Genomic DNA, 26,392 nt, shown 5'->3' with positions numbered 1-26,392 from the left:
GAATTTAAGGGAGTTTTGCAGTACCCATAAAAGTAGAAGTATAGTCTCTATAGCAGCAGCTTCAGTGTGGCCCTTTGATCCCCTGGAAAACATCCCTCCTAACTGACCTTTTAATGTGGCAGAAGAACATGATTAAGTATGTGGAAAATACTTATGTTAATCATACTAAATCAAATTAAAATTACATGGTATTTAGTTTTATTCTGGCCCCACCTTTCTCTAGGCATGCTTCCCCTTAGTTTGCTACTCTGTGCTCTGGTGCACCTGAGAAGTGGAATGTTCTACTTTATAACAGTGGAGCAAAACTGGAGGAAACTCATCATTTCTGTAAGGTTTGCAGAATTCTGCAGGGTTCAAAGTATCCCAAAACTAGTTTGTATAGAACTGTGCATCCTGGAAATCCTCTTATTTATATATTATTTTAATATATAAAAAAAGAAAGAGAAAGAGGAGAGAGAAAAAAAACCCCACAAAAAAGCAGATAAAAAAGGACAGAACAAATATATACATATATAAAATCATTCAATGTAATTTTTAAATATATAATGAAACCTTGATCAATATGATATTGGTCTTTTCATTATAATGATAAAGAGGCAGTTCGTAAAGAAAAATGGATATTGGTAGTCCAGGTTTTAGCATTGAAAATAATAACTTTTGAAAAGTAACATTTTTTGCTACCTTATGCCACAATTTTTCATGTAATCATAAATTACAACTTTTTGGACTTAATTCAGAAGTATATTTACCCAGTTAAACTTTTGATTATTGCACAGCTACAGATAATTTTTAAATAGAACAGCAGTAGTGTAACAAGCTTTTATCATAATAGAAAGTGATCCCCGCTCTTTTTACACTTCTAAAATAGTAGACATGTTTAAATGTTCTAAGTTATTCAGTAAATGTGAAAAAAGATTTTTTATTGCACTAATCTTATTTTAAGATTTTAATAAATATATTCACTATTTTAGCCATTGATTTCTTCATATGGAATATTTCAAAGCCCTTAGGCTTAGAAGTAGTAATATTCATCTTAATGATGCTCCCTAATTATTTAAACTATACACTTAAAACCATCCAAAGGACATTCCCAAATTATTATCAAATTTGGAATTTAAAAAATTGTGATAATATATTTCAGATCCTATCAGTGCATCTGGGCCAATTATGATATTAGCAAACAATTTAACAGAAATTGAACTGCAGATAAATCTTTACTGATAAAGCTAAAAAAACTAAGGAGTTACACACACATCCCCATTACATGGCAGCCATAATTCCATAAAGAAAATTTGGCAGTTTCCTTTCCATTAATTCTTAAGACGTAGTTTCTTATCAATCATGTATATTTAATTATTTTTGCACAATCAAATATACATTTTAATTATTATTTTTTTAGTGATAAACTTACATATTTATCTGGCATGCACATAAAATATATTTGAGTCCTGTTGGGGCTTCTGTTTTACTAAAAAAGAAAAGATAAAAATTTTATTTTTTAAAGGCCTCCTTTAAGTTTAAAAAGAAAAATGGAAACAGTTGTGTAAATTTCTGCCACAGACCCACAGCATTTAATTTTCCTTTCATCCATGCTACCTTTTGTGTCTTGCTAAATTATGCCTTTCCTGGCCTTGTTTTCCCCTGGAAGAGAAAAGGTGGAGTGGGTGAGGCTAACTATCCACCTCTGCAACGGATAAATTTCTGTCTAGTAAGGAAAAGCAAAAAGATCAGGAGATGATATTTTGCATTATATTTATGTGCTTAAAAGCTAAGTGAAACTCCAGCATGCATAGATCTAACTGAATATTGAAATTGAAATTGAAATGGAAATGGAAAAAACTCCCACTCTGAAGTTTTAACAGGTTTTTTGGGGGGTGGCTTTGTTAGAGCCGAGGAATTCAAGAACTGCCAGGCTGTGTGGCTTCAACAAGCAGAGATTTATGAAGAAAACAACCCAGGAGGTTATCGTCGAATATATCCCAGTTCCGATTCTGTCAGATATGATAAGTTTTTCCAACAGAATAGTTCACTTTTCCAGGAAACAGCAGCTTCTAGAGCTCGTGAAGAGTATGCAAGGTAAGAAAGAACATTTTTTAATGTAGTAGTTTTATTAAAAATTACAATTACAAAAAAAAGAGAAATGAATGCAAACTAAAAAGAATAAAAAGAAAGTTCAGAAAAGAATAAAATAGAAAGGCAATTTGAAATAAAAAGAAAAATAAGAATATTGTAAAGAAAAATATATATACTGAAATGACTTCCTCCTTCATCACAACAAACATAAAAAAATTAATAACTTAAAATACAACAAATGATTCTTCCCATACCCCATCTCTTATCTATAAACGAACCATTAAAATCTCATTGTTGAATTCTGATCCGTGAAACTCTGTTAAGTATTAGGAAAGAGAACAACATGCCTATTTTAACTGCGATCATGTAAATCAACTTTATGTTCTTTTATTTTACTTTGGATAATCTTGATCTTTAGTCCCTTCAAATAATGACTTTGAACTTGATTTGTTTACATTTTTTCTTTTCTTTTCCTTCTAACAAAATTCTTCAAATTTTAACAAATCTTATTTGTAAACTCAGTATGGAAAAATATCCAAATCATGGTTTGTATTTTGTATATTCCTTATAGTATTTAGCCAGTTTCATTTGAATGCCCAGTCTCATGTTTTTGCATATCATTCTAAACCATGTTATCTAGTATCTTGTAAAAAGCAGTATTAGAGCTGTTTTTGGTTTTCCTGGGTTCTATCTTCTCCTACACAACTTTGTGAAGGAGGGGGAAAAAACAAATGAACTCTGCAGTTAAGAAGTTAGCACGAGTGCCTCTTGGTGTAGAAGTGATTCTATGTATGTTGTTCTTTCTGTCTCTCTATCCCTCCCACCCACCCTCCCCTCTCATTCCCTCCCTTCCTCTTGGACTCTTGGCAATCAGCCTATGAAGAAATAGAGCATCTTCTTCCTCTTTACACATACTCTCCTGCTGGGTAGTGTTATAGAGGACAGGAAACAGGCTAATGAAGGAGAAATCTCCTCCGATTCTAAGAACACTTGTAAACTTCAAACCACCATTGCTTTTAGCTAATCACATTACAGTTGATTGCCCCATTACATTTTTCACTGTCCCTTTAAATTATTTTAATCCTGATTTTCAGGATAACGATCATAAAATGTCTTTACAGAAAACCAGTTTGGTATAATGGTTAAAGCATCAGGCTAGAAACTGGAAGAATATGAGTTCTGGTCCTAGCATAGACATGCACCAAGGCTTAGGTGACCTTGGGCTAGTCATTTTCTCTCAGGCCTAGGAAGGAGGCAATGACTTCTGAAAAACCTTATCAAGAACACCAGAGGGAACTTATTCATACAATCTCCAGGAAGTGACATAATTAGATGGGGAAAATGTCTTACAAGCAATTTAAACAAATGAAAATGAAAATTCATAGCAGATAGCAGGACTGTTGGTAGCTATGGACCAGATAGGAGGGGAGGAAGAGTCCAACTGAACTGACCATCTCCCCTCTCTCTTCAGAGGTGCCCATTGGGCAGTAGGCAGTAATGAACTGAAAAAAGAAAAAGGACATCTTTAACTAATACAATCATATTTGCTTATCTTCTTTCTTCTCATATTTTGTATACTAGACCAGAATGAGAATTATGTATAAAAGCAACAAACATAATAATATCTATCAACTGAATCATGTTTTGATTTATTATTGATATTGAGGGGGTACTGTGGCTCAGCAGTTAAAGATATTGAGCTTGTTAGCTAGAAACAAGAAAGTGTTCAAGACCCAAGCATTGGATGATGGGGTTCTTACTCCAGCTCCTGCCAATTTAGCAATTTGAAAGCATGCAAATGCAAGTAGATAAATTGGTACCATTTTGGTGGGAACATAACAGCATTCCATGCACCAAGGCATATACTAATTCTGGCCACATGACCATGGAAGCATCTTCAGACATTTCCTGCCTTAGCTAAGAAACGGAGATGAACACTGCCGCCTAGAGTTGGATACGACTGGACAAGGGAAACTTTACCTATTATTGAAATTAGATTTCCCCCACATTATTTATAGATAGTATATAAATTAAGGTGGCTGAGATGCCTAATATTCCTGTCTCCTGTTATCTCATTAACAACAACCCTGTGAGATGTCATGAGAAAAAGTGACTAGCCCAAAGCCGACCCAGCTGGTTTTCATGCTTAAGGTAGGATTAGAATTCACATTCTTCTGCATTCTAGGCCAGCACTTTCATCATTCCATACCAAACTGGTCTCTTAGTGCCTGTAAGATATATCATGCACTAAACAAAAATCACAACTGCAAACTGATTCTGTTTTAGTTGCCTTCCAGTTTTTACCATTATGTCTTCCAAAGCAAGGTATATAGTTACTGCTCTGCAAATGTTTTCTCTTGCTGTATAAAGCTTGATTATTAAAGGACAACATATTGTACATGTACTTTATTCACTATACCTGAGATGTTAAAAATCAAACTAAGTGAGCTTGAAAGCTACTTCAAGTTAAAGTCACAGATCCATTTGCCTTCTTGCCCATCATTCTAACTTTGCCTGATTATTTTACAATGAAATCATTTATAATACCCTGACATTACCTAATTTGTTGCAAAATATTTGTAAATATTTATCCAACATTGCATTAATAAAGGAAATCTGCTGATCTCAGATAATAGGCTTGGTGTGTCCTTCCTTACCCTGATTCTGAACACCATGGCCTCTTTTGGATGTATGAAAAACCACCAATACAGAAATTAATTATCATACATCGACAGTCAACAGTATTTGGCATTGAGCCTTTCTTCCTACTGTAATTGTTATATAACTTTTTGGCGCATTGATATAAATAGGCATCAGCTGCAGGAACTGCGTTTGAAACAAGAACAAAAAATAACATTGAAAGAAAAGAAGACTGAATTCCCAGGAGAGTCCAGTGGAGAAAAAACAAAGATTCCTAAGCCAAAGATGGTAAATAGATCAACTATATTGCCAGTCTCTGTCCAGGTATGAATAATAGAGAAACATTTTAGCTGATTGATTATTTATTTATTTATTTAGCACAGGAACCTCTGGTAAGTGAGAAAGTGAAAAGGCTTTAATTCTGTGATTTAATTTTTAATAAACCAATTTTCTTCTTCAGTGATCAAGCCAGTATCTATGAAGGTGGCTATGGTAATGGCAGCAGTGGCATATAGACCAATACTATATCTTATGCTCTGCATAGTGACATTTATTATTTCTTATCTATTGTATTCTGTCTTTTCTTTGGAAGTAGAGGGTACATGTGTTTGGTCTAAGGCCTCTTCATAACTTCCATGACATTCCTCTTCATCTTCACCATGAGCCATCTGTTCTTCATTTTCATCATAAGAGATAATTACTTCATTTGTCAGTATTGAAATGTCTTGAATACTCTGCTTATGTTTAGCGAGCCTTTGTCTCTTATCGTCTTGCTGCTTTTGCCTTTTGCCTAGTTATTTTTGCTTGGGAATATTTGGCAAATCAATCTGGTACAATCCAAAAGAACCAATTTTACCTCTCTGACTTTTAGCAAAAACAAGTTCCTTCAATAGTATCTTCCTCTCCTTAGGACAGGTACAATTAATGTGAGCTTTTTTGTAGCCAAACTCGGCACACAGAACAAAATGATAAAAAGTATGCAAAAATGAGTCCAGCAAACGCATATTCATTCATACAATAAATGCCATTGCAAAAACCAATCCCAACTACAAAAAACTTCACTCAAGACCAGACTTATCCATACTGCAAAGAATCTGCTCCCATGAACTCCACACAGAACTCAAAAACCGTCTAGACAATGGAGAAAAGGACCTATACATTGACTACAGAACTGATTGCATCAAAAAAAAGTCACACAACCCACAACTCCGCATCCAACCCCACCCCATCTAATCCAACATCACTCAAAACTAGGCATGCACGCCCCTAACTAAACCTCTATTCCAACCACAACTGGCCTTAAATGCAAGCTACTCAATGCAAGAAGCCTTGTAAATAAAATACCTGAATTTCTCCTCTTACTAAATACAGCTAAATTCAACATTATATTTATCTGTGAAACATGGCTCAATGCATCTCTCCCTGACTCCATTACCACAGTAAGAGACTATCATGTTTACCGATCAGATCATGAAATCTGTAGAGGAGGTGGTGTTGCTATCTTCTATAAAAAGTCTCTACATCTAAAAAACATCCAAGTTACCCAGGAGCTTACTATTCCTGAGACCATCGTCTGTGAACTGTCCTTAAATATCACATTTCGGTTCTTACTATGTTACAGAGCCCCTGATTATGACATCGAACACGCAAACAAGCTAAATACACTACTAACATGGGCAGCATCCTGTCCACACGCTTTTATCTTTCTTGGTGACTTCAATCTACCTCATATTAACTGGACCCTTAACGAATGTACAACTGAACCCACACATGCAACCTTATAACAAATCTGGGATGAGAACAACTAGTAACCGACAACAGTAGTCTTAACAACTGCCTCGATCTCATCTTCTGCAATAGTTTGAATTCAATTTACGGAATACAAATTAAAGAACCCTTTTCCAACAGTGACCACAACATGATTGACTTTTGTCTCAACATAAGTCCACACAAAAATCATCACAACGACGGAATCCCCAGTTATAACTTCAAGAAAGGCAACTGTGATCTTATAAACAATGATCTCTCATCCCTTGATTAGCAATTTCTATTCTCTGGATGCAATACTGTTGAAGACCATTACAACATATTTTTACTTGAAGTCAAAAGAGTTATCAAACTATATGTACCATTAACAACTCCCAAAACCAGAAAAAACAAATTACCCAAAACAATAAGGAAGCTTCAATCCAAAAAGAAATCACTTTGGTGGAAAAACAAATCTGGTCACGTTGCCAACTTCAAAAGCCGATACAAAAATTTATGCCACCAGATAAAAACTGAATGCACCAATTATCACAATAAACAAGAAGAAAACCTTCTATGCACCAATTCCTCCTGCTCTTTCTACAATGTTGTAAGCAACAAACTAAAAGACTCAAGGTCCATCCCACCCCTGAAAGGACCTAATGGTAAAGACTGCAACAACGACACTATTAAAACCAACCTCTTTAACACATTCTTTGGCTCAGTATTTGTAAACAGCAAGGGATCATGCCCAGTATTTCCTAGTCAAACCACAGACAACTACAATGATCTAATACATATCGATTTTACAGAAGACAATGTTGAAAAAGCACTACGCAATCTAAAACCATCTCTATCTATTGGACCAGACGAAATATATGCCTACTTCTTAAAAAAGCTACCCACTGCCATAGCTGAACCTCTAAGCATAATCTTCGAAAAATCTTTCAGGACCAGCTCCTTGCCAAAACTATGGTCACAAGCTATGGTCATCCCCATCTTCAAAAAGGGAGACCCCAGCCTAGTTGAAAGTTACAGACCAATCTCTTTATGCTGCATCAACTGTAAAGTCATGGAATCAATTATTAACCAATCCATCATCCTCCACTAAGAAACAACCTACTCTCTAATAAACAATTTGGTTTTAGGAAAAAACTATCATGTAATCTGCAACTCTTACACTGCAAAAACATATGGACTACATAACTTGATCAGGGCAAAGCAATAGACACAATCTACGTAGACTTCTGTCTATTGATTCAGTGGTACACGACAAACTACTCCTAAAGCTAAAATCTTACGGTATCTCTGGACACCTGCATAACTGGATAGAAGCATTCCTGTCAAACAGACAACAAATGGTCAAAATTGGGAGTGTCCTATCAAATTCTGCACCTGTCAACAGTGGTGTCCCCCAAGGCAGTGTTCTAGGGCCAACTCTTTTCATACTCTACATAAATGACCTCTGTTATCATATCAAGAGCAACTGTATTCTCTTCGCTGATGATATAAAGCTATTCAACACCACAGACAATACTGCTACCCTTCAAAAAGACCTTGACTATGCATCAGAATGGTCAAACAAATGGCAAGTTCAAATCTCAACAAATAAATGCTCTATCCTATATATTGGCAAAAAAAATCAGAAAATAAAATACAGGCTGAATAGTCAAGACCTTGTTGATGATCCAAACTCTGTCAAGGATCTTGGAGTACTCATCTCAAATGACCTAAGTGCTAGAGCCCAGTGTAACTACATAGCCAAAAAGGCATTAAGAGTTGTTAACCTAATCTTACGTAGCTTTTTCTCTGGTTATATTACACTAATAACTAGAGCATACAAAACATTTGCTAGACCAATACTTGAATACAGCTCATCAGTCTGGAACCCACATTACATATCTGATATTAACACAGTTGAGAAAGTCCAGAAATATTTCACAAGAAGAGTTCTCCACTCCTCTACTCGTTGCAGAATACCTTATGCCACCAGACTCGAAATTCTAGACCTAGAAAACCTAGAACTATGCCGCCTTTGGTCCGATCTAAGTATAGGATATAAAATCATACATTGCAATGCCCTACCTGTCAATGAATACTTCAGCTTCAACCATAACAACACAAGAGCAAACAATAGATACAAACTCAAGGTTAATCGCACCAAACTTGATTGCAGGAAATACGACTTCAGCAACAGAGTGGTCAATGTCTGGAATACTCTACCTGACTCTGGTTTTTTTCCCCAAACCCCAAAAGTTTTAAACATAGACTGTCTACTATTGACCTCACCCCTTTCCTAAGAGGTCTGTAGGGGGCATGCATAAGCGCACCAACGTGCCTACCGTCCCTGTCCTATTGTTTCTTTTATATATTTTTTATTTTTCTTATATGTATCCATGTACTCATAACTATGTTTTTACTTATACCTATTATCTTGTAAGCAATTGACAAATAAAAATAAATAAATAAATAAAAATAAAACAATTTGACACTTGCAATTGTGGATGTCAAACAGTTTGTCAAGTTTCACAGTGAAAGTCTCTTTGACATCTAGGTTTCCTCTACCAAGAGATATGTTTTTGGTTTGATCCCAGCTCTCTTGGATCTTTTTTTTTTTTTTTGAAATTTTATTTGGGTTTTCACAAAAAAAACCATAATACAAATAAAACATCTTTTTTAAAAAATAGTATGGTCCCGGGTTACACTTCTTCATACAGACACAAACTCAATTTCATGCTCACTTTTATGTTCTGTTCCATATCTTATTACTGTTTTACATTTTCTACATAGTTTTTCTCCTCTCTTAATTTTCTCAATTTTATTTTAATTATCTCATATCAATTCAAATCATTATATTTATACTTTTGTCTGTCCTGTTTCAATTTCATATTTTCTTTTCTTATTAAACAAATTTTCTCCTGTAGTTACTAATTGGAGTATGACACCTTTGTATCTTTTAATTTTATCCATTCAAACTCTTATTTCAGCTTCAATATATACCTTGAGGTTATAACATTCAATATAATACATAACTTCCAATCGAATTCTGCTTGGTACATTCTTAAAATACACACTATAATCTTAAAAAGTGATTATAAATATATGTAATTAAAACACTCATTCCATTCCAATTCAATTCTATCATTAATATTAATTAAAGTCTTAACATCTTTAACATTACTTTTCAATTAAATATCATACTTCCTTGGGAACACTTATAAGCTTTCCGTAATTAATTTCCCCCCCTATTTCTCTTCCCTTATATTATATAAAACATTAAGTAATTAAAGTGTTCCCATCCTTTCCTAATTCAATTATCTCATTCATTTTATTTCATTTATTTATTAACAAACATTTCACTAGATTACAATAACTATTTTATCCATCATTTTAATCATACATTGTTTCATATTTTCTAAAATTATTTCTATTTCTAATATAACAATACTATCTTATGTACCTTTGCAGAATCCCTTTTTCAATTAAATTTTCACCCATTATCTCTAAATAGGCCCTGTTTCTCCATATCTTGTTTCTGTCCTTTATAACTTCTTTTCCTTTCTTTCTTCTCTCTCTTCTTCTCCCTCCCCTTTTTACCCCCTTGTCTCCCTAGATCTAATTCTCTCTTCTGTATTCCCCTCTTCTGTTGCTTTCTAAAATTATACTTATTTTTCAAGTTATTATTCCTTTTCTTGGTTGTTTTTTCCAATCTTAAACTTTTAATTCTCTTTCCCCCCCTTTCCTTTCCCCCCCCCCACATAAAATTACTTGTTCATTAAAGATGTCTTCTTCTTTGTCCCAGTCTTCTTGTTCTGCAGGCATTTCTTGTTGTTTCTCATAGTTCGAGATCTCCATTTCTAAGAATTGAAATACGAAGCCAAAAGAAACTCTCCCTTCTTGTGCATCTTCTTTGTACTTTTTAAGTTCCATTTTCAGTTCATCTAAAAGTAGTGCCATTTTAAAACACTTTAAAACAACCACCAGATTGATTTTAGTCATTCAAATGCAATAACCAAAAATCCAGAGATCACCAAATAATCCAAATACTCCCGAGCTGTTTCTTCATGCTTCTTTTTTCCACTTTCTCTTCCTGGGGTTCTACTATTTTGTAGCCAAGTTTTAGTTAAAATGTATCTTTTAGAAGTCTTGTTGAGGTTTTACTGTAAATTCCTTTTAATTCCAGGCAATCTCCTCCCTTTTTTCCAGATCCTGCCCTTTTATTCTTTTTCTCTCCTTTCCTGCTTTTAAAAGGTTTTAAGTACCCAGAAATCTTTATTATCCCTTTGACATTTTATTTTCAGCTTAAATGCCTATTGATGTCAAAGTGGATTTTTTTTCCAATTTCTTATTTAGATCTCTTAACTGTCAGTATAGGGAAAAGGAGAGAAGAAGAAAAAACCCAAATCCTTTCCCTTTTCTCTCTCCTTCACTGCTTCAAAATCTTCTTTGGGAACAATGTTACTTTTTTTTTAGTTTAAATTCCAGGGTACCTTAGTTGTTGCTTTTGCAGTTTAACCCGGTCAACCAAAACTTTATCTTCTTATCTTCCTCCTGCACATTCTTTTCCAGTCAAGTTCTTCTTTGAGGTGGCCATTTCTGACCACCACTGCTACTGCCTTCGGGAAAGGGAGTAATAGCCAGCTGAGGAGGAGAGATGCGGTTCTCCTCAACCCTGCTGGCAGTCTCCCCCCTCTTCACCATCTCTACAGGGTGGCTTAGCCCCGAAACCAGCCGGCTCGGGGCGCTCCAGTGGCGAGCACGGATCGAAACTGTGCATGATCATGGTTCTGGTCTGTCTGCGAAGAGGCTCAAACCGGAAGTCCCAGCTCTCTTGGATCTTGTTCAAAATTGTCATCCCTTAATTTACAAGAGAGGTCACAAAAGAACTGTTCACTCATTCCCACTTTTTAAGCACTTTTGGATATATGTTTCTTGCAAGATTGGCTGCTGGGTAATTTCTAGCATCATCAAGACTTTGTTCTCTTAATAGTAGGCCATATCTGAGAATGTCTTGCAGTGTTGGGAGTTTAGACAGCAACAAGTCTCAGCCAGTCCCAATTAGGTTGCTTATATGAGTGAATGTTTTTAGAAGACATTACAGATCAGTTATCACACTCACAGGAAACAAGACCAGCAGTATTAACCAGTGGTAGAATTCAATTTTTTTACTATGGGTTCTGTGGGTGTGGCTTGGTGGGCATGGCAGGGGAAGCATACTATAAAATCTCCAGTCAGAGGTGGTATTTGCCGATTCTCCAAACTATTCAAAATTTCCGCTACCGGTTTTCCAGAACTGGTCAGAACCTGCTGAATACTGAATAATGTAGGGGGCGTGCATAAGCGCACCAATGTGCCTACCGTCCCTGTCCTATTGTTTCTCTTATTCTTCTTTTATTTTTCTTATATGTACCCATTTCATGTATTCACAACTATGTATACATTTATACTTACTATCTTGTAAACAATTGGCAAATCAAATAAATAAATAAATAAATAAATAAATAAAATACACTTCTGGTATTAACACTCTCAGACAAAATAATGTTTAACAAAAACAGAAAGACAGCTGTACCTGTGAAATGAAAGAAACAAAATGTTAAAAAGTTATATTATTGATGCAGTTATTTACCAAGCACATCTAAATTATATTAAAGTAACCAAAATATCTTTACAATCCCTAAGACATGTCACAACTTTTTTTAAAAAAAAAGTTTTTATTTTTTAAGACAAACATATACAAACAATACATAAAAACATAAAACCACCTTCTATTTTATATACATACAGTGTGTCAGTTGGTTACAAATCTTTTGTGCTATTTTTTCATAGTCATTACTCACAGTTTATATAAATTTCACATTCTCAAGACATGTCACAACTTTTGAGCACCCTTAATGTTTGGAAATTGAAAGTTGAAAAATTTGACATGCCCTAATTTTTATACTTTATCAAATTTTGTAAAATGGCCCTCAGTTAGAAACATATTTTTCATACTTACATATCCATCATATTTCAGAGTAAGCAGTATTATACAAAGTGCAGAAAAGAGGTAAGAAATATTAATTAAAAGAAACAGAGATAAGAGGAGGTCAATCTAGTTTATACCATTACCTTTCATTGTATTTCTCCATAATTTTCTATGATTGCAACAGTCTTCGCTTCCACTATATACTGATTTATATACCACCCTGTAAACATTTCACCTATATTTTTCAGGATTTCATCAGTTCTGCCTGATCAATATTCCCCTTTCTCTTGACCCATTCACTTTTCCTTCATATATTTGTTTTGTGACTTATTTTTCTTGTCTTATTTGGTCAAACTACCTCAGTGTTATTCCTTTCATTCTGGTAATTCATTTTTATATTCAATCCACATACATTCATAATCTAATCATTATATAAATTATTTCCGCCTGTTTTATCACACAGAGTACTTTATTATAATTACATTTTATACAGTACAAAGATATTTTGTCTGTTTCAGTACTCATTTTTGCTACATGCCATAAGTATTTTTACATCTTAGAAATTCTCCATCTATTTTGCCAAACATTCTACCAAAATATACAGATTCATCTGCTTGCTCTAATTTTTTTGAATTTATTTACCGTATATACTCAAGTATAAGTCGACCCGAATATAAGCCGAGGCACCTAATTTTACACAAAAAAACTGGGAAAACTTATTGACTCGAGTATAAGCCGAGGGTGGGAAATGCAGCAGCTACTGGTAAATTTCAAAAATAAAAATAATTAATTTGGGAAACGATCTCACTATCATGAAAGGTTTAATTGATTCACTAACCCAAAAGAAGAAGATGATGATGACAGCGGGAGGCAGGAGTCACTCTCTTCCCCTTCCTCGGAGGCCCCCTGAGTCAGGAGTCACTACCGTCGGCGCGGCCCCAGTCCTGCCGCCTCGGGAAGGGAAAGGCAAAGCGCTTTTGCCTTTCCCTTCCCGGCTGGGGCTGTTGGGAGTCGCTGCCGCCGGAGGCCGCGACTCCACACCATTTTTTTTTCAGAGGGAATCTGACTCGAGTATAAGCCGAGGGGGATTTTTTCAGCACAAAAAATGGGCTGAAAAACTAGGCTTATACTCGAGTATATACAGTATTATTTGCAATCATTCACTTTTCTCTGGGAAACATAACTATCTTGGAGTTTGATAACAGTAATTTTCAAATTTAGGGTTGACAATCTACAATTGTATATTAAAGATTTAAAAATAGTTTTATTCTATCTATAAACTTCGTAAAATGTATTTTTTCACCTTCCTCTTTTTGCAGCAATCTTTTTAATGTTATCTTTTTTCCTCTCATCCAAGATCTCTTTCAGCTGATAGTTATTCCATCTGTTTTTCCCCTCCTTCCAATTAGCATTTCTCCACACAGCTTTTGTGGTACTCCATAAAATAATAGTTAAGATAAATGCTTACTTTTAAGCTACATACTGCATTTTGAAGTATAGCAGATACTTGTAAAACATCTCTATTCTCCTTCATTTTGGCATCCCTGAATGGCCCCGTCACATTTTGTACATATTATAGAAAGCACATTTAAGCTCAATAGCAGTAACTATGAGAGGGATTCTTGGAGTCTTAGTGGACAACCAGCTAAATATGAGCCAGCAGTGTGCAGCAGCACTCAAAAAAGCTAATGCAATCCTAAATTGTATTAACAGAGGGATACAATCAAAATCAAGGGAGGTACTAATATCACTCTATAAAGCCTTAGTAAGACCACACCGAGAGTACTGCATCCAGTTTTGTTCACCACATTATAAAAAAGATGTTGAGACTCTAGAAAAAGTACAGAGAAGAGCAACCAGGATGGTTAGGGGACTGGAGACTAAAACATACGAAGAACGGTTACAGGAACTGGGCTTGGCTAGTCTAGTAAAGAGAAGGACCAGGGGAGACATGATAGCAGTCTTCCAATATTTAAGGGGCTGCCACAGAGAGGAAGGGGTCAGGCTATTTTCTAAAGCGCCTGTAGGCTAGACAAGGAATAATGGATGGAAACTGAACAAGGAGAGATTTAACCTGGAAATAAGGAGAAACTTTCTAACAGTGAGAACAATCAACCAATGGAACAGTTTGCCCTCGGAAGTTGTGGGAGCGCCATCACTTGAGACTTTCAAGAAGAGATTGGACTGCCATTTGTCAAAAATGGTATAGTGTCTCCTGCTTGGGCGGGGGGTTGGACTAGATGACCTACAAGGTCCCTTCCAACTCTGATTATCTGTATCTGCTCCCCCAATTTCAGCTGAAGACAAGCATAACTTGGGGTTTTTGCTAGGATCATATTTCTTATTCTTTACTTCCTCTTTTACCACTTTGGATGGTGAGGGAAATACAAAGTTCTCGTTCTTGCTGTTCTGGTGACCTCAACCATTGTAATTTGATGCTATTATAATGTCTTTGATGTTTCTTTAAGTTCTTCTGGTCTGCCTCATGTTCTTTGACCTCCTCTTTTTGTATATGCCTGGGTATGGTATGGAATCCCAGAAAATCCTCTCCAAGTGAACAAACCACTTTATTTGCTGTTTTTGTTGTAGTTTAAGATTGGTTCTATGCCAGTTCTTTCTCTTATGATCTCATTTCTGATTTTATCTCTTCTGTTTGCTTTAGCAGCTTTCTTCGAACATCTCATTTCCATGACAACTGATATTCATTTTTGTTCTATTGTAAATGCTCATATTTGGCACTGGTAACATAGGAGATGAATATGTATAAGATGCTTCTTTCTACTGATCGGTATTGCCTTAGGTTGTAAGAGTGGAGGTAGCTGTCCCCATACTTGGTTTGCCTTACTGCATGCAGGTTCTTAATTAGGAACATTCACTGGAATAGCATGCAATTCTCATTAGTATATGAGTTCTTATTTTCATATGCATCCACAGGAATCTAAATGACATTAGCTAATACCTACAGACACATTGATGATTAACCTTTTGTTTTCTCCTCTATGCATGTATGCATTATTTCACTCCAAAATATCAGACCTAATTCATTCTCATCTTTAACACATCCTTCCCCTTTCTTTTAATTTTGCAAAATGTAGTATATTTGTTTCATATTTCATTTCTGTTCTTTACATTTACTTCTCCAAAGTTACAATTAGCCATGCATTATGACTCTCACCAGTATTGTCTAGAAATAGGGATCTCTGCCATCAGTCATAACTTTGGATTGTTATGGTTTTTATCTGGTACTGTGTATTTTGGCAAAATGGAGAAAAGTCATGGCAATCAACATACAGCATCTCTATATAAAAGGACATTTATCAGATAATATTTTGAACATTTTGCCATTGGGTTTATATGCTACTTTGTGGAAACTAGGATTTTCAAATTAGAGACTACTTTGTAAAAGTATTGCCCTATCACACCAGCTAGGAGTTATATGTAGTTCACTGATAGATCATCAAGATACAACATAGCTTTTTTACATTTTCAAATGAATGATGTTTAGCATCAAAAGGATATAATACCAATACATACATCAAAGTTCAACAAAGCAGTAAATCAATTTTGGTGCTTGTACTTTTTCAGTTATATAACTCCCAACTCCCAGATGTAAAATACAATATTGCATTTAAATACACATACTATTTTATTGCTTTCCTACCTGCCTGCAAAATAAAACAAAGCAAAAATACATGCAACTTATCCATATAAACTCTTCCTTCCTTTAGCAATATTTTATCAGATAGACAGATATGTTACAATCACGAGCTACAAAGTGGTTCAGCAACAACTGTTGTAATGCAAATCATCTTTTTTTTTTAAACAAGCCACTATAATTTATTTCAAGTTAAGAATGCTCAAAATAGCTGTTTCATGATAGAATATCAAGGTGTATGATTAGTAGTATCAGCCTTTGTTCAGCTTAGGAGATAAACCAATCTCGCAGGAAATAAACAAAATAAACAGGTTTAATGATTAAGAACTCAATTGGAAAATCAGAGCAAAGCACCTTTTAAATTTACCCAGTAAAATGCAAGCAATCAGCACCGGAAAATATGGATTACTGAGTTATTCTAATTTATTTTTATCTTTTTACCCCCAAAAAGTAGCTGGGTATGAGAACCTTAATCTCTTTGGCGTACACTGATGCTAAGGGAATGATTCCAGATGAGATATCACATATTAGAAGATAAGTGGTATTGTTAAAAATACTGAGCTATATCCCAGGGGCAAGAGATGAGGCCACGGTATGAGGACTAAAAGATCACCCTATGGGCTTGCAGAAGAGTTTCATAAGAACATAGATTTTGAGGAAGACTTCTGGTTTTGAACATAAATTATACAATATGTAATCAAAAAGTATATGATTTCCATGGTTATCACACCTTAAACTTTTATAGTGCCTTCTGGACATAAAATAAATAATAAATTATAATAGCATTAATAAAATAATAATAGCATTAAAGTTAGATGTGGTAAATGTTCAATCTGTGGTATATTAGGGGTTTCGAGTATGCTTATTCTATTTTAACCTATTCTCTACTTGACCTCTTTCGTTTGAATGCAATCTAGCCAATTCATAATAGGGCTGAACTTCATTATATGTCTAAAAGGTTAAGATAATCAGAAACAATGTGATTCTCTGAGATATTTTAATAAGAAGGGAAAGCTGTGTAGGAAAGCTGCTTGGGAAGTAGCTTGAGATATTGGAAAGGAGATGAGAGAGGGAGACAGACAGACGGACAAATCTCCTGAAGATCTCTTGGTTTTCATCCTGCAGGAATGAGCAAAAGTGGCCCTCTGGATGTGCTTGAGCTCTATCTGTACCATTGACCAGATTTGCGAGAGCAGGGGTGTCAAACTCAAGGGCCAGTCCGGATCCGGTCCACGGGGTGCTTGGAACTGGCCCATGGGGCTGCCCTGGAAACAGCAAAGGACTGGCCTGCAGTGCTTCTGCCAGCGAAAACAGAGCTCAGGAGGGCCATGGGTGGCCTTCCTGAGCTCCATTTTCCCTGGCAGAGAGTTGCAGGAGGCTGTCACAGCCAAAAACAGAGCATGTGAGGGCCTCGGGCAGCCCTCCCAAGCTCTGTTTTTGCTGGCAAAGGGTGGCAGAAACCTGTTTCCGCTGGCAGAGCAGTCGGGCCGCCACAGGCACCCCCAACATGAATGATGTTGAGCTGGCCATGCCCACCCGGCCTCCCGAAGTCAAACACAACCCTGATGTGGCCCTCAATGAAATCAAGTTTGACACCCCTGAGGTAGAGTGAAGTTTCAACATATAAAATTAGGGTTTGCCTTAACCTTTGATTCTTATACTGATCTGGTGAGTATATCTTTCTTGGAATTCAAGATAGATTTTTTTCAGCAATGAAGAAATTGCTTAAATTTATGTGACAAACATCTAAAAAAAGATTTTCCAGCTTCCAGATCCAATTAAAGTTTTATACCAAGCTTTAAAAAAATTAATCTTCAAGCTTGTTTGTTTTTTACAATAATGAGAATAAAGTATAACCATTGTACCTTTGCAATTTATTCAGCACTTAAAGTCATTTTTTAATGTTTTTGATGTAATTTTAATGTATACATTGTGCATATTGTTGATGTCAATGAACTTCAATCTAACCATTGTTATCATAGTTTAATATTATTTGGAGCTGCTTTTTCCTTTCTTACACAGACTCAGATTTGTTCAGAATCAGGACTGGGGACTGTTCTCCTGCTTGAACATATTTTGGATGAACAAGAGCCCAAGAAAGAAGTGTTCTGTGAATCTTCAAATATTTCCCCACATAACAGCGCTGAAACAGATAACCCAGATTATTCGGCAAAGCATCCAGTGAGGCCTTACAGCTCTGTGCCTGATTTGACCTGTCAGAATTCATCCAGCATTCCAGAACAATCTAATTCCAGGCCAGAACTGAGGAGTACCACTAATATTCACCATTCTGCAACTAATATGAGCATTAGAACAAAGGTAAGTAACAAAGCCACAGGCTTTGCAGCATTATTGCTGCACTGTTTCTGAGATCACAATACCACACCATGCAACAAACACAGAGCAAGCTTTTAAACCAAAAATTGTTCACTTTTTCTTGTTTTGGCTTCATGTTGTGAAAGCAATAAAAGTTGCTTTATCAAATCAAAGATAAGGGGACTATACACATTTCACTTTGGTTCTAGGCTGTCCATTTTTCATTAATTCTAACCTACTGGAATGAATGAATACTAATATTTAGTAGAATGGTAAGGTTAATTTGATTTAATCAGTGGGATAAAAGCTTATATCTTTATATATGTTTATATATTATATGTTTAAGATAAAAATGGGCAACTTATGGACCACATGTTACTTTCAAAAAAAGGATGGCATGCAGTTGTTTTGCATCTCTCCATCCATGATTGTGCCACCAAAGTTGAGGGACATAAGATTAGATCTAAGAAATAATAATAACATAATGTACCAATGCTTCATTCCATTTGACATATTTTATTTAAATCCAACATGCATCCCAAGGGATGAAGGAAGTGCCAAAAATTTGGGGCTGATTCTGTGATGTTGTGCCTTTGCTTTACTGTGATGTTATGTCCAAATATTTTGGAGAATCCACCTCCCCAAAAGCGTAGCTCCATTCTGAAATGAAGTTGCCTATACTTATTTAACACATTCTCTGGATCTCTTTAACAGCTGGGTAATGAATGAGATTATGAAGCAAATGTATCCCTGAGCATCTTTCTCTTTCTTACCAGCATCAACCATCAAATGGATCTACAAAAGCATGCAGTAAACAAAACTCATACCATCCTGACAAACATTTTCCAGCAATGATCAAACATCATCTGAGGAGCAAAACTGCGAAAAACAAAGGTGCCTGTGAAACTCCAACTGTTAAAAATTTCCACCCATTTGGTGAATTGTCTTTCCAATATGTTGGAAGAAAAGCAATTTCATCACAGTCAGCAGTCAAGGCAATGAGAAAGAAATTTTCTGAGAATGGCAGGGAAAAAACATCTTTCTTTATTTCAGAATTTTTCAGCAAACAATTTACATCATCTGAGAAGCAATTACAACATCTCTGTCAAGTCCAGTCTCAACACCCCACCAATCGAGCAAGTGAGAGCCATTTTCTTGGCTATTGTATTAATCAATTTTGGATCTGTAAAAAAAAGGGGGGGAGGGGTTGATTTCACCATTTGTATGCATGCTAATCCTGAAATAGAAGCTTTTTCTTGGGCTTTGAGAATAATACTTCCGATCAAATTGTAACTACCATCAAGATATGTTAAATTGTTCAACAGTATTACCTCTTCTAATCCACAAGAAAGGATATGGCATAAGATGAATTCATACTGTGAGTTTTTTGTCTGCAGAAGTCTTCCAAGAGAACAAACTTTACTTTCCCTGGTTTCAAGGCCCTAGAAATAGTTATCAGTTGAGCAATAGAGTTTTGGTCTCTTAATATGACCATTAATTAATTCCTTATTAAGGATTGCTCAGATAAAATGTAAAGCATATTGAGGCCTAGATTTGCAGGTTTCCTGTTCTTTATCAGAAAAACAAATGTTACATTATTTTTAAAAGCCAAGTACAGTTTTTCCAATTGCTGGCACACTATTTAGTGAATTGCCTGAATAAGCTAAAATCAAAAGACAATTAAGATTTTTGAAGTTTAAAGGTACATTTGATTTCTGAAAATCTAATACAGAATGTCTACAGGAGGAGAAGATTGAAGGAGAATGTGTGAGCCAAATTTTTTGCTTATACTATTTATGATTACTCCATGTGAATTGCATGAGATTTTGGGCACACAAAAATATCAAAAAAGATTTTAGGGGAGCATGCTAAAATCTTGCAAGCTTTCAGGCAAAAATGACATTTCCTGAGATTTGGGGATGAGAAACCTGAAATTCTGCCAAAGTCTTGAGATTCAGCCATTTGTAATTTATTTTATTGTTGGGGCTTTCATCACCACACACAAAATCACAAGATGATGCTTGCTACCTGAAAAGATTGTTTCTGAAACAGCCTTTCTTAACTGGGCAATTCAGATGTTCTGAAATGGATGATAGCTTCCATCGCTTTTCAATTTGCATAGTTCTGATAGTAGCAGGAGGGAGGGAAGAAAAGAGGTGGGTGAGGGAGGGATGGACTCACTCACTCACTTGCTCAGTGACAGGCAGCATATAAATTTAATAAATAAACAGATAGATAAAATCTTTCTAATCACAGCGGTGTTTGCCGGGAGAAGGAGGAGCTTGGCTCGTAGGCTTGTGGTTTTTTGTTTGTTTGTTTATGTTTGCAGTGATATGTATTCTCTTTTTCTTTTAAACAGTGCTGAGAATGAGGACGCACACGAAATATCCGGTGCCAATCTTTTAGCTGATAGTAGGAAGGAAAGAGAAGTAGACAGACTATTAATAATAACACAGTATGATGTATTGATTCTTGCCCTAGCAGATGAATGATGAAGCGTGAAGAACAGAGAGCTCATGTGCTTCTACAGGCCTTGCAATAGTAGCCCCACTTACCTCCTTGCCAGTTCATTCTTCTTGACAATTGCTTGAATCCAAGAAAAGTGGGGTTGGTATCCTGCTGGATATAATCTCTCATAACCTATGCTTTTTTCCCCTTTTTCCATAATGTTACACAGAAAGTGCTTACCTCTCCAGAGAAGTCGTAGGGACCAGAAGCACTTTTGACAGGAAGCCAGCAAAATACTATAATATTCACTTCAGCCTGCAGAAGCCAACGGTTCAGCAACACGGCTTGCAAGATTTGCTGGTGATCTCACAGATGAACAGCCAGTCAACAAAAGCTCGTAACCCTAGAGTGAAAAGTAGTCCTTATTTTTAAGGTAAAGGAAGAGCACGTAACAAGGGTGACTGCCTGGGAATCTGTGGTGGAGATTTAACATTCTACATATTGGGAGGGACTGGAGGTTTAAGAAAAGAGGATCTCATTAGGTTCTGTCCCTGATGCATTAATTTTAAAAAGTGTGTACTAGGGCAAGCAGATTGGAATTAACATTCCTTCATCTACTTAGTAATGTTTATTTGTTTCTTCTATTCCCCCATGGGGAAGACGAAAGGCCCTTCCAGGGATTATTAAGCTACATCTTCCAGCATTTAATTATTAACACAGCAATAAATTCTAGTCCAGAAGCAGAGCTTATTGTCCTAGACAGTAAACATTTTGTTCAGTTCTGACTTCATTGTCACTAATTTCAACAACCCTATAACATATATTTCAACATTTTCGGGTACTAAAGAACTGAAACTTTTTGAATACAGATAATCCTTGACTTACAACAATCCATTTAGCATCTATTGAAACTTACTTGAGAAAGGAGACTTATGATGTGGATCCAAAGTTCAGACAGGCAGGCTTCCCCCATAACCCCAGTGATGTGAGTACACTTCAGGCACTTGGCAAAATAGTCACATTCATTTCCATTTGCAGCATATCGCAGACCTGTGTTTTACAACGGTTTTGCAAAAACCAGCACCCTTAAGAAAGGGTGGGTTGCTTAACAACCGCCACAAAAAAGTCGTAAAATCAGGTCAATCATGTCACTAACCCATTTTACAATCATAATGACTTATGACCATAATAACCGTCAAGGGTTGTCTGTATTAAATTGAGATCATTAGGACGATGCATGTACCTATGCCCTGGATTGAGTTTTGGAAGAATTCTTTTATAATGCTAGAATTGAGGCTGTTCTCAGGTTTTAATAATTATGGCAAGTCGACCTGAAATCAGATTAGAACTACATAAGCAAATCCAACCAGCCACTGCATAGTCAGAAACTTTCCCAAGAGTACCAGTGCAAATTACCATAGTTATCACAAAGGCTGAGATTAATTTTGTAAGTTTGTCAAACTTTAGGATGATGATGTTATCCATTCAGTCATCTCCAACTCTTGGCAATTCTATGGGCCAGGTCTTTCCACATCTTCCTTCTTGAACTACTTCTTTGAGTTTTTCTATGCTCTGGCCGATGTCAGCTTTAATGGTGCAAATTTCAAAACAGAGTATACTGTAAATTTAGTAAATAAATAGGATATTTTAAAATAGTTAAATACATAATTTATTCCCCCCCCCCAGGGTCTAAATGAATTATCTGCAAGCACTGGACGGCACTGAAGCCCAGAAGAAACAGCTTTCTATTAAAGAGAACCGAGAACTATTTGAACAATTGAACTATACATTTTTCAAGCATAATCCTATTGAAAGGAGCTTCCACGCAGCTAATTAAATTTGAGCTATGAAGTGATAGGGCATTTTTTAGATTAAGTGGATCTTAAGATAGCAGAATGTCCTGATTTTTCTACTTCTTGAAGAAATATGCAACTATCTATAATTTCCTAAATGAGAAGTCCTCTCCTGTACATTTTTAATGAATGCTGCATTAAATGAGTTTCAAATATAGAGATGTGATCTTTTGTACTACTCCCAGTCGTGTATTTCTGTACCTCTGTCTTGCTCTGTGTACTGTAGACTGGCTCCTAAGGAATGAACATGACCCAATATATAGTGGTTTTTTTTTCCTGATTTTGTTTTTTAAATAAAAAAATAAGTCTTGGAGGTTTCGGTAGAAAACTTAAGTGTTGCTTAATTATTCCCCTCCAGTTATCTATTCATTTAAACATTTTCCCCATTCTATTATTTTACCTATTGTGGAAAACATACAGGACTCAACAGTAGCTGCTATTCCACCTTCTGTTTTCTGTTGCAGCTTTCAAAGCTGCTTTTCATTTTAAAAAAATCAGAGGAAAGAACTATGTGACAATTCATAGATCTAAATAGAGTTTTTAAAATGGCAAAGATTCATATGCAAAGGGATTTTGTATTTCTCAATGAAATAAACCTTGAAATCTGTATGATTTTGCATCATTTGCTATGGTCCTTGTGTCTTTTTTTCAAATTTATTAATACTAAATATAATAGAAATATAATACATTTACCTTTAAAACAATTTTATTAAAGTTTACAATTAAAAGGAATAAAAACTACACTAACTACAAAAATATAAGAATTAGAAAAGGAAAAAGAAAATAGTGTAAAAAAGAAAAAAAAAGTACCTTCCCTCTTTATTTCAACAATGACAATTTAAATAATGTAATTTATTGCTATCTCTTAAATTACACCATATACTCTCTTCACCCCAAATCTTATCTTTTTAACTAAAAACAAAATCTAAAATACTCATCATTTGTTTCTTATCAGCAAAAGTCCAATAAAGGATATCAGCTATGATTAATTATCTTAACCTTGATCAAATAATTCAACCCTATATTCCTGCTCTATACATTTAACTATCTTAATTCTTAATCCCTTCAAATAGAGTCCCAGAGCTAGGTTTCTTATCATCTTTTTTGTCCTTTCTAAAGAAGCTTCTAGAATCGGCATTCTTTGTATGCCCAGGGGACAAAGTTTATATTTCAAGACTTTAATAGATACCTTTTGTATATCCTATGAAAATTATTAATATCTCTTTTCTGATGTAGTAGTTAGATATCCCCTTTAGATAATGAAACATCATCCTATTTCATTTGCAAGTCTAGTACATCCTTTTTTGTGTCTTTCTCACCAAATTTATATTCATATTAAGATTGATTTCAAACTTATTCTGAGAACTTGTTCTTTATTCCATAACAGTCCATCTACCCATCATTTCTAAAAGTTTCAAAGACCATGTTTCATAAATTTCACCCAGAGAGCTCACTGTTACAATATTTTATTTCATTTATTTAATTATACTTCTTGTTATCCTCTAGCTTCCTCTAGTGTTCAACTTTCAAAATCCCATTTTCTTATTTTGATTGAAGAAAATCTAAATAATGATAGTTTCCCAGGGGAGTAAACTATTTTGGAATTCCAAGTCCACCTAAATCCTTAATCCATTGTTAACTTTCTAAAATCAGTATTCCAAACACACTTTAGCTGTTTACTTGAAAGGCTAATATTTTTCAAAAACTTTAAAATCATGTTTAATTTTTTTCTCTTAAGGCAATTCATGTTGCCTTAAGAATGCACTATAACTTGCCATTCTGAATGATCCTAATTTTTCAAAGCAACAATAACATAATTCAAATGATTAAAAAAAATGAGATTCTCATGTCCTTAAAAAAGTTTTAATGACAGTGAACAAAGATGGTTCTTCCAAAAACTTGCAACTGCGCGACATAAGCTGATCACAAAAATTTAGATTCTGTGGTCCACTCATAAGGAGCAGCTATACAGAGTTCACATGGTAATCTCCAAGATCTCTCCTTAATTCGAAGATAATTTTAGCAGGCTGAATTCTGCATTCAGTTGCCAACTTCACTATAATGCTGTTCTGATGCAAGGAGAGATGACTATCAACCAGAAATCTGATCATTTTGCTTTTTCCACTGAGGGATCTTGGAGTCCTAGTGGACAATCACTTAAATATGAGCTATATGTAACTATCTCTGGCAGCAGCCAAAACAGCTAATGGAATCCTAGGCTGCATTAATAGAGGGATAGAATCAAGATCATCTGAAGTACTAGTACTGCTTCATAAAGCCTTAATAAGACCACACTTGGAATACTGCATCCAGTTTGGTCACCATATTATAAAAAAGACTTCCAGACTCTGGAAAGAATGTAGAAAGAGCAAGAAACATGATTAGAGTGCTGGAACTTAAAATATATGAAAAATGCTTGCAGGATTTGGGTATGTCTAGTCTTGTGAAAAGAAGAGCTAGGGGTAACATGATAGCAGTATTCCAGTGCTTGAGGGGATGCCACAAATAAAAGGAGGTCAATCTATTTTCCAAAGCACCAGAAGGCAAAACAAGAAACGATGGAAACTAATTAAGGAGACAAGCAACCTAGAACTAAAGAGAAATTTCCTAATAGTGAGAACAATTAACCAGTGGAATGGCTTGCCTTAAGAAGTTGTGGATGCTCCATCACTAGAAGTTTTTAAGAAGAGACTAGAGAGCCACTTGTCTGGAATGGTATAGCGTCTCTTGCTTGAGTAGAGAATTGAACCAGATGACTTCCAAGGTTCCTTCCAACTCTGTTATTCTGTTAAACCAAAAACAAATTCTGCCCCAGAACAAATGCAAGTTTGACTTCATTGAAAGAAAATATATTCTGGTTGTAGAACTTGAAATATTCAGATTACAAAAATTGCCTTCCATCCCTAAGAAGTCTAGAATTATTTGCCAATGTATTTTCAATGCAATTGGAATTATAGGGTAGATAGTTATCTGTTAATATTTCTAAAAGGATATTGAATATTGACAGATTGGAAGGAGGTGGGCAACAAAGATGATACAAGGACTTTAGAATATGGCTCAGTTGGCTCAACTAAGGTGAAATTTAGAAGAGGACCTCCAAATAAGTATTCAAGCAGGCCACATTGATATGGTACAGTAGATTCTGGAAGAGATTTGTTTCTGTTGCCTCCCAGCCTGGAGCTACAAAAGAACCAGAAAAGAAAATTATCTTCAACATATAGCTCAGGTCCTATCAATCTGGTGTCTTCTAAATGTGTTCAGTTTTAATTTCCATATTTCCTTTGATCAAGTAACATGTTTTTATTGGAAAGATACCAGATTTGGGAAGGACTGCATAACTGCATTTAAGTGCAGTCACAAGTCATAATATGTTAGAGAATTATGACTTATGTATTAAATATGTAACCATTAATACAGATAATGTTACTAACCCCAGGAAGACGAAGAAGAAAATATTGACTCGCTTAGCAAAATGCTGAATTATTCGTAATGCATCTCAATCAAATTATGTACAAGAGTAACTAGAATAGGGCAGGAATGAACAACTGCAATAATGTTATTATTTGATTAACCTATGAAAGAGGTATATAATTTTGTAAGGATATATAGTGTGTTGGACATTAAGAGATCAATTGTAAGAGGAAAGCAGTGTCTGGACGAGCTACAGTAAATACTGAGAACAAGTAAAAAGGG

The 26,392-nt window shown here is 35.3% G+C and overlaps 1 protein-coding gene and 1 long non-coding RNA gene across 3 annotated transcripts in view; one reads left to right on the top strand and one right to left on the bottom strand.

Moving 5' to 3' along the window:
* The window catches only part of TTLL6 (tubulin tyrosine ligase like 6), a 45,873-nt gene extending 22,611 nt beyond the window's left edge, over positions 1-23,262 (top strand). For both annotated transcript variants that reach the window (XM_087948204.1, XM_026669527.2), the window contains 6 exons: positions 1,888-2,076; positions 4,884-5,037; positions 18,105-18,401; positions 19,175-19,538; positions 21,076-21,279; positions 22,533-23,262. In XM_087948204.1, the coding sequence (XP_087804330.1) occupies positions 1,888-2,076; positions 4,884-5,037; positions 18,105-18,401; positions 19,175-19,538; positions 21,076-21,278 (1,207 nt within the window). In that variant the 3' untranslated portion in view covers position 21,279; positions 22,533-23,262. The remainder of the gene's footprint in view (positions 1-1,887; positions 2,077-4,883; positions 5,038-18,104; positions 18,402-19,174; positions 19,539-21,075; positions 21,280-22,532) is intronic.
* Positions 321-11,223, bottom strand: LOC148129024 (uncharacterized). Its single transcript, XR_015746105.1, has 3 exons — positions 10,950-11,223; positions 1,412-1,468; positions 321-404 (listed from the first exon to the last, which is right to left on the bottom strand). It is a non-coding gene; the product is annotated as an uncharacterized LOC148129024 (long non-coding RNA).
* Positions 23,263-26,392: the final 3,130 nt, after the last annotated feature.

The sequence above is a fragment of the Notechis scutatus genome, chromosome Z (assembly GCF_049901735.1).
Source record: "Notechis scutatus isolate UNSWTSFEM ecotype Mainland chromosome Z, rNotScu1.2, whole genome shotgun sequence".
NCBI classification, from domain to species: Eukaryota; Metazoa; Chordata; class Lepidosauria; order Squamata; family Elapidae; genus Notechis; species Notechis scutatus.
Note: the sequence above shows the minus strand (reverse complement) of the source record. Positions and strands in the feature narration are given on the sequence as shown.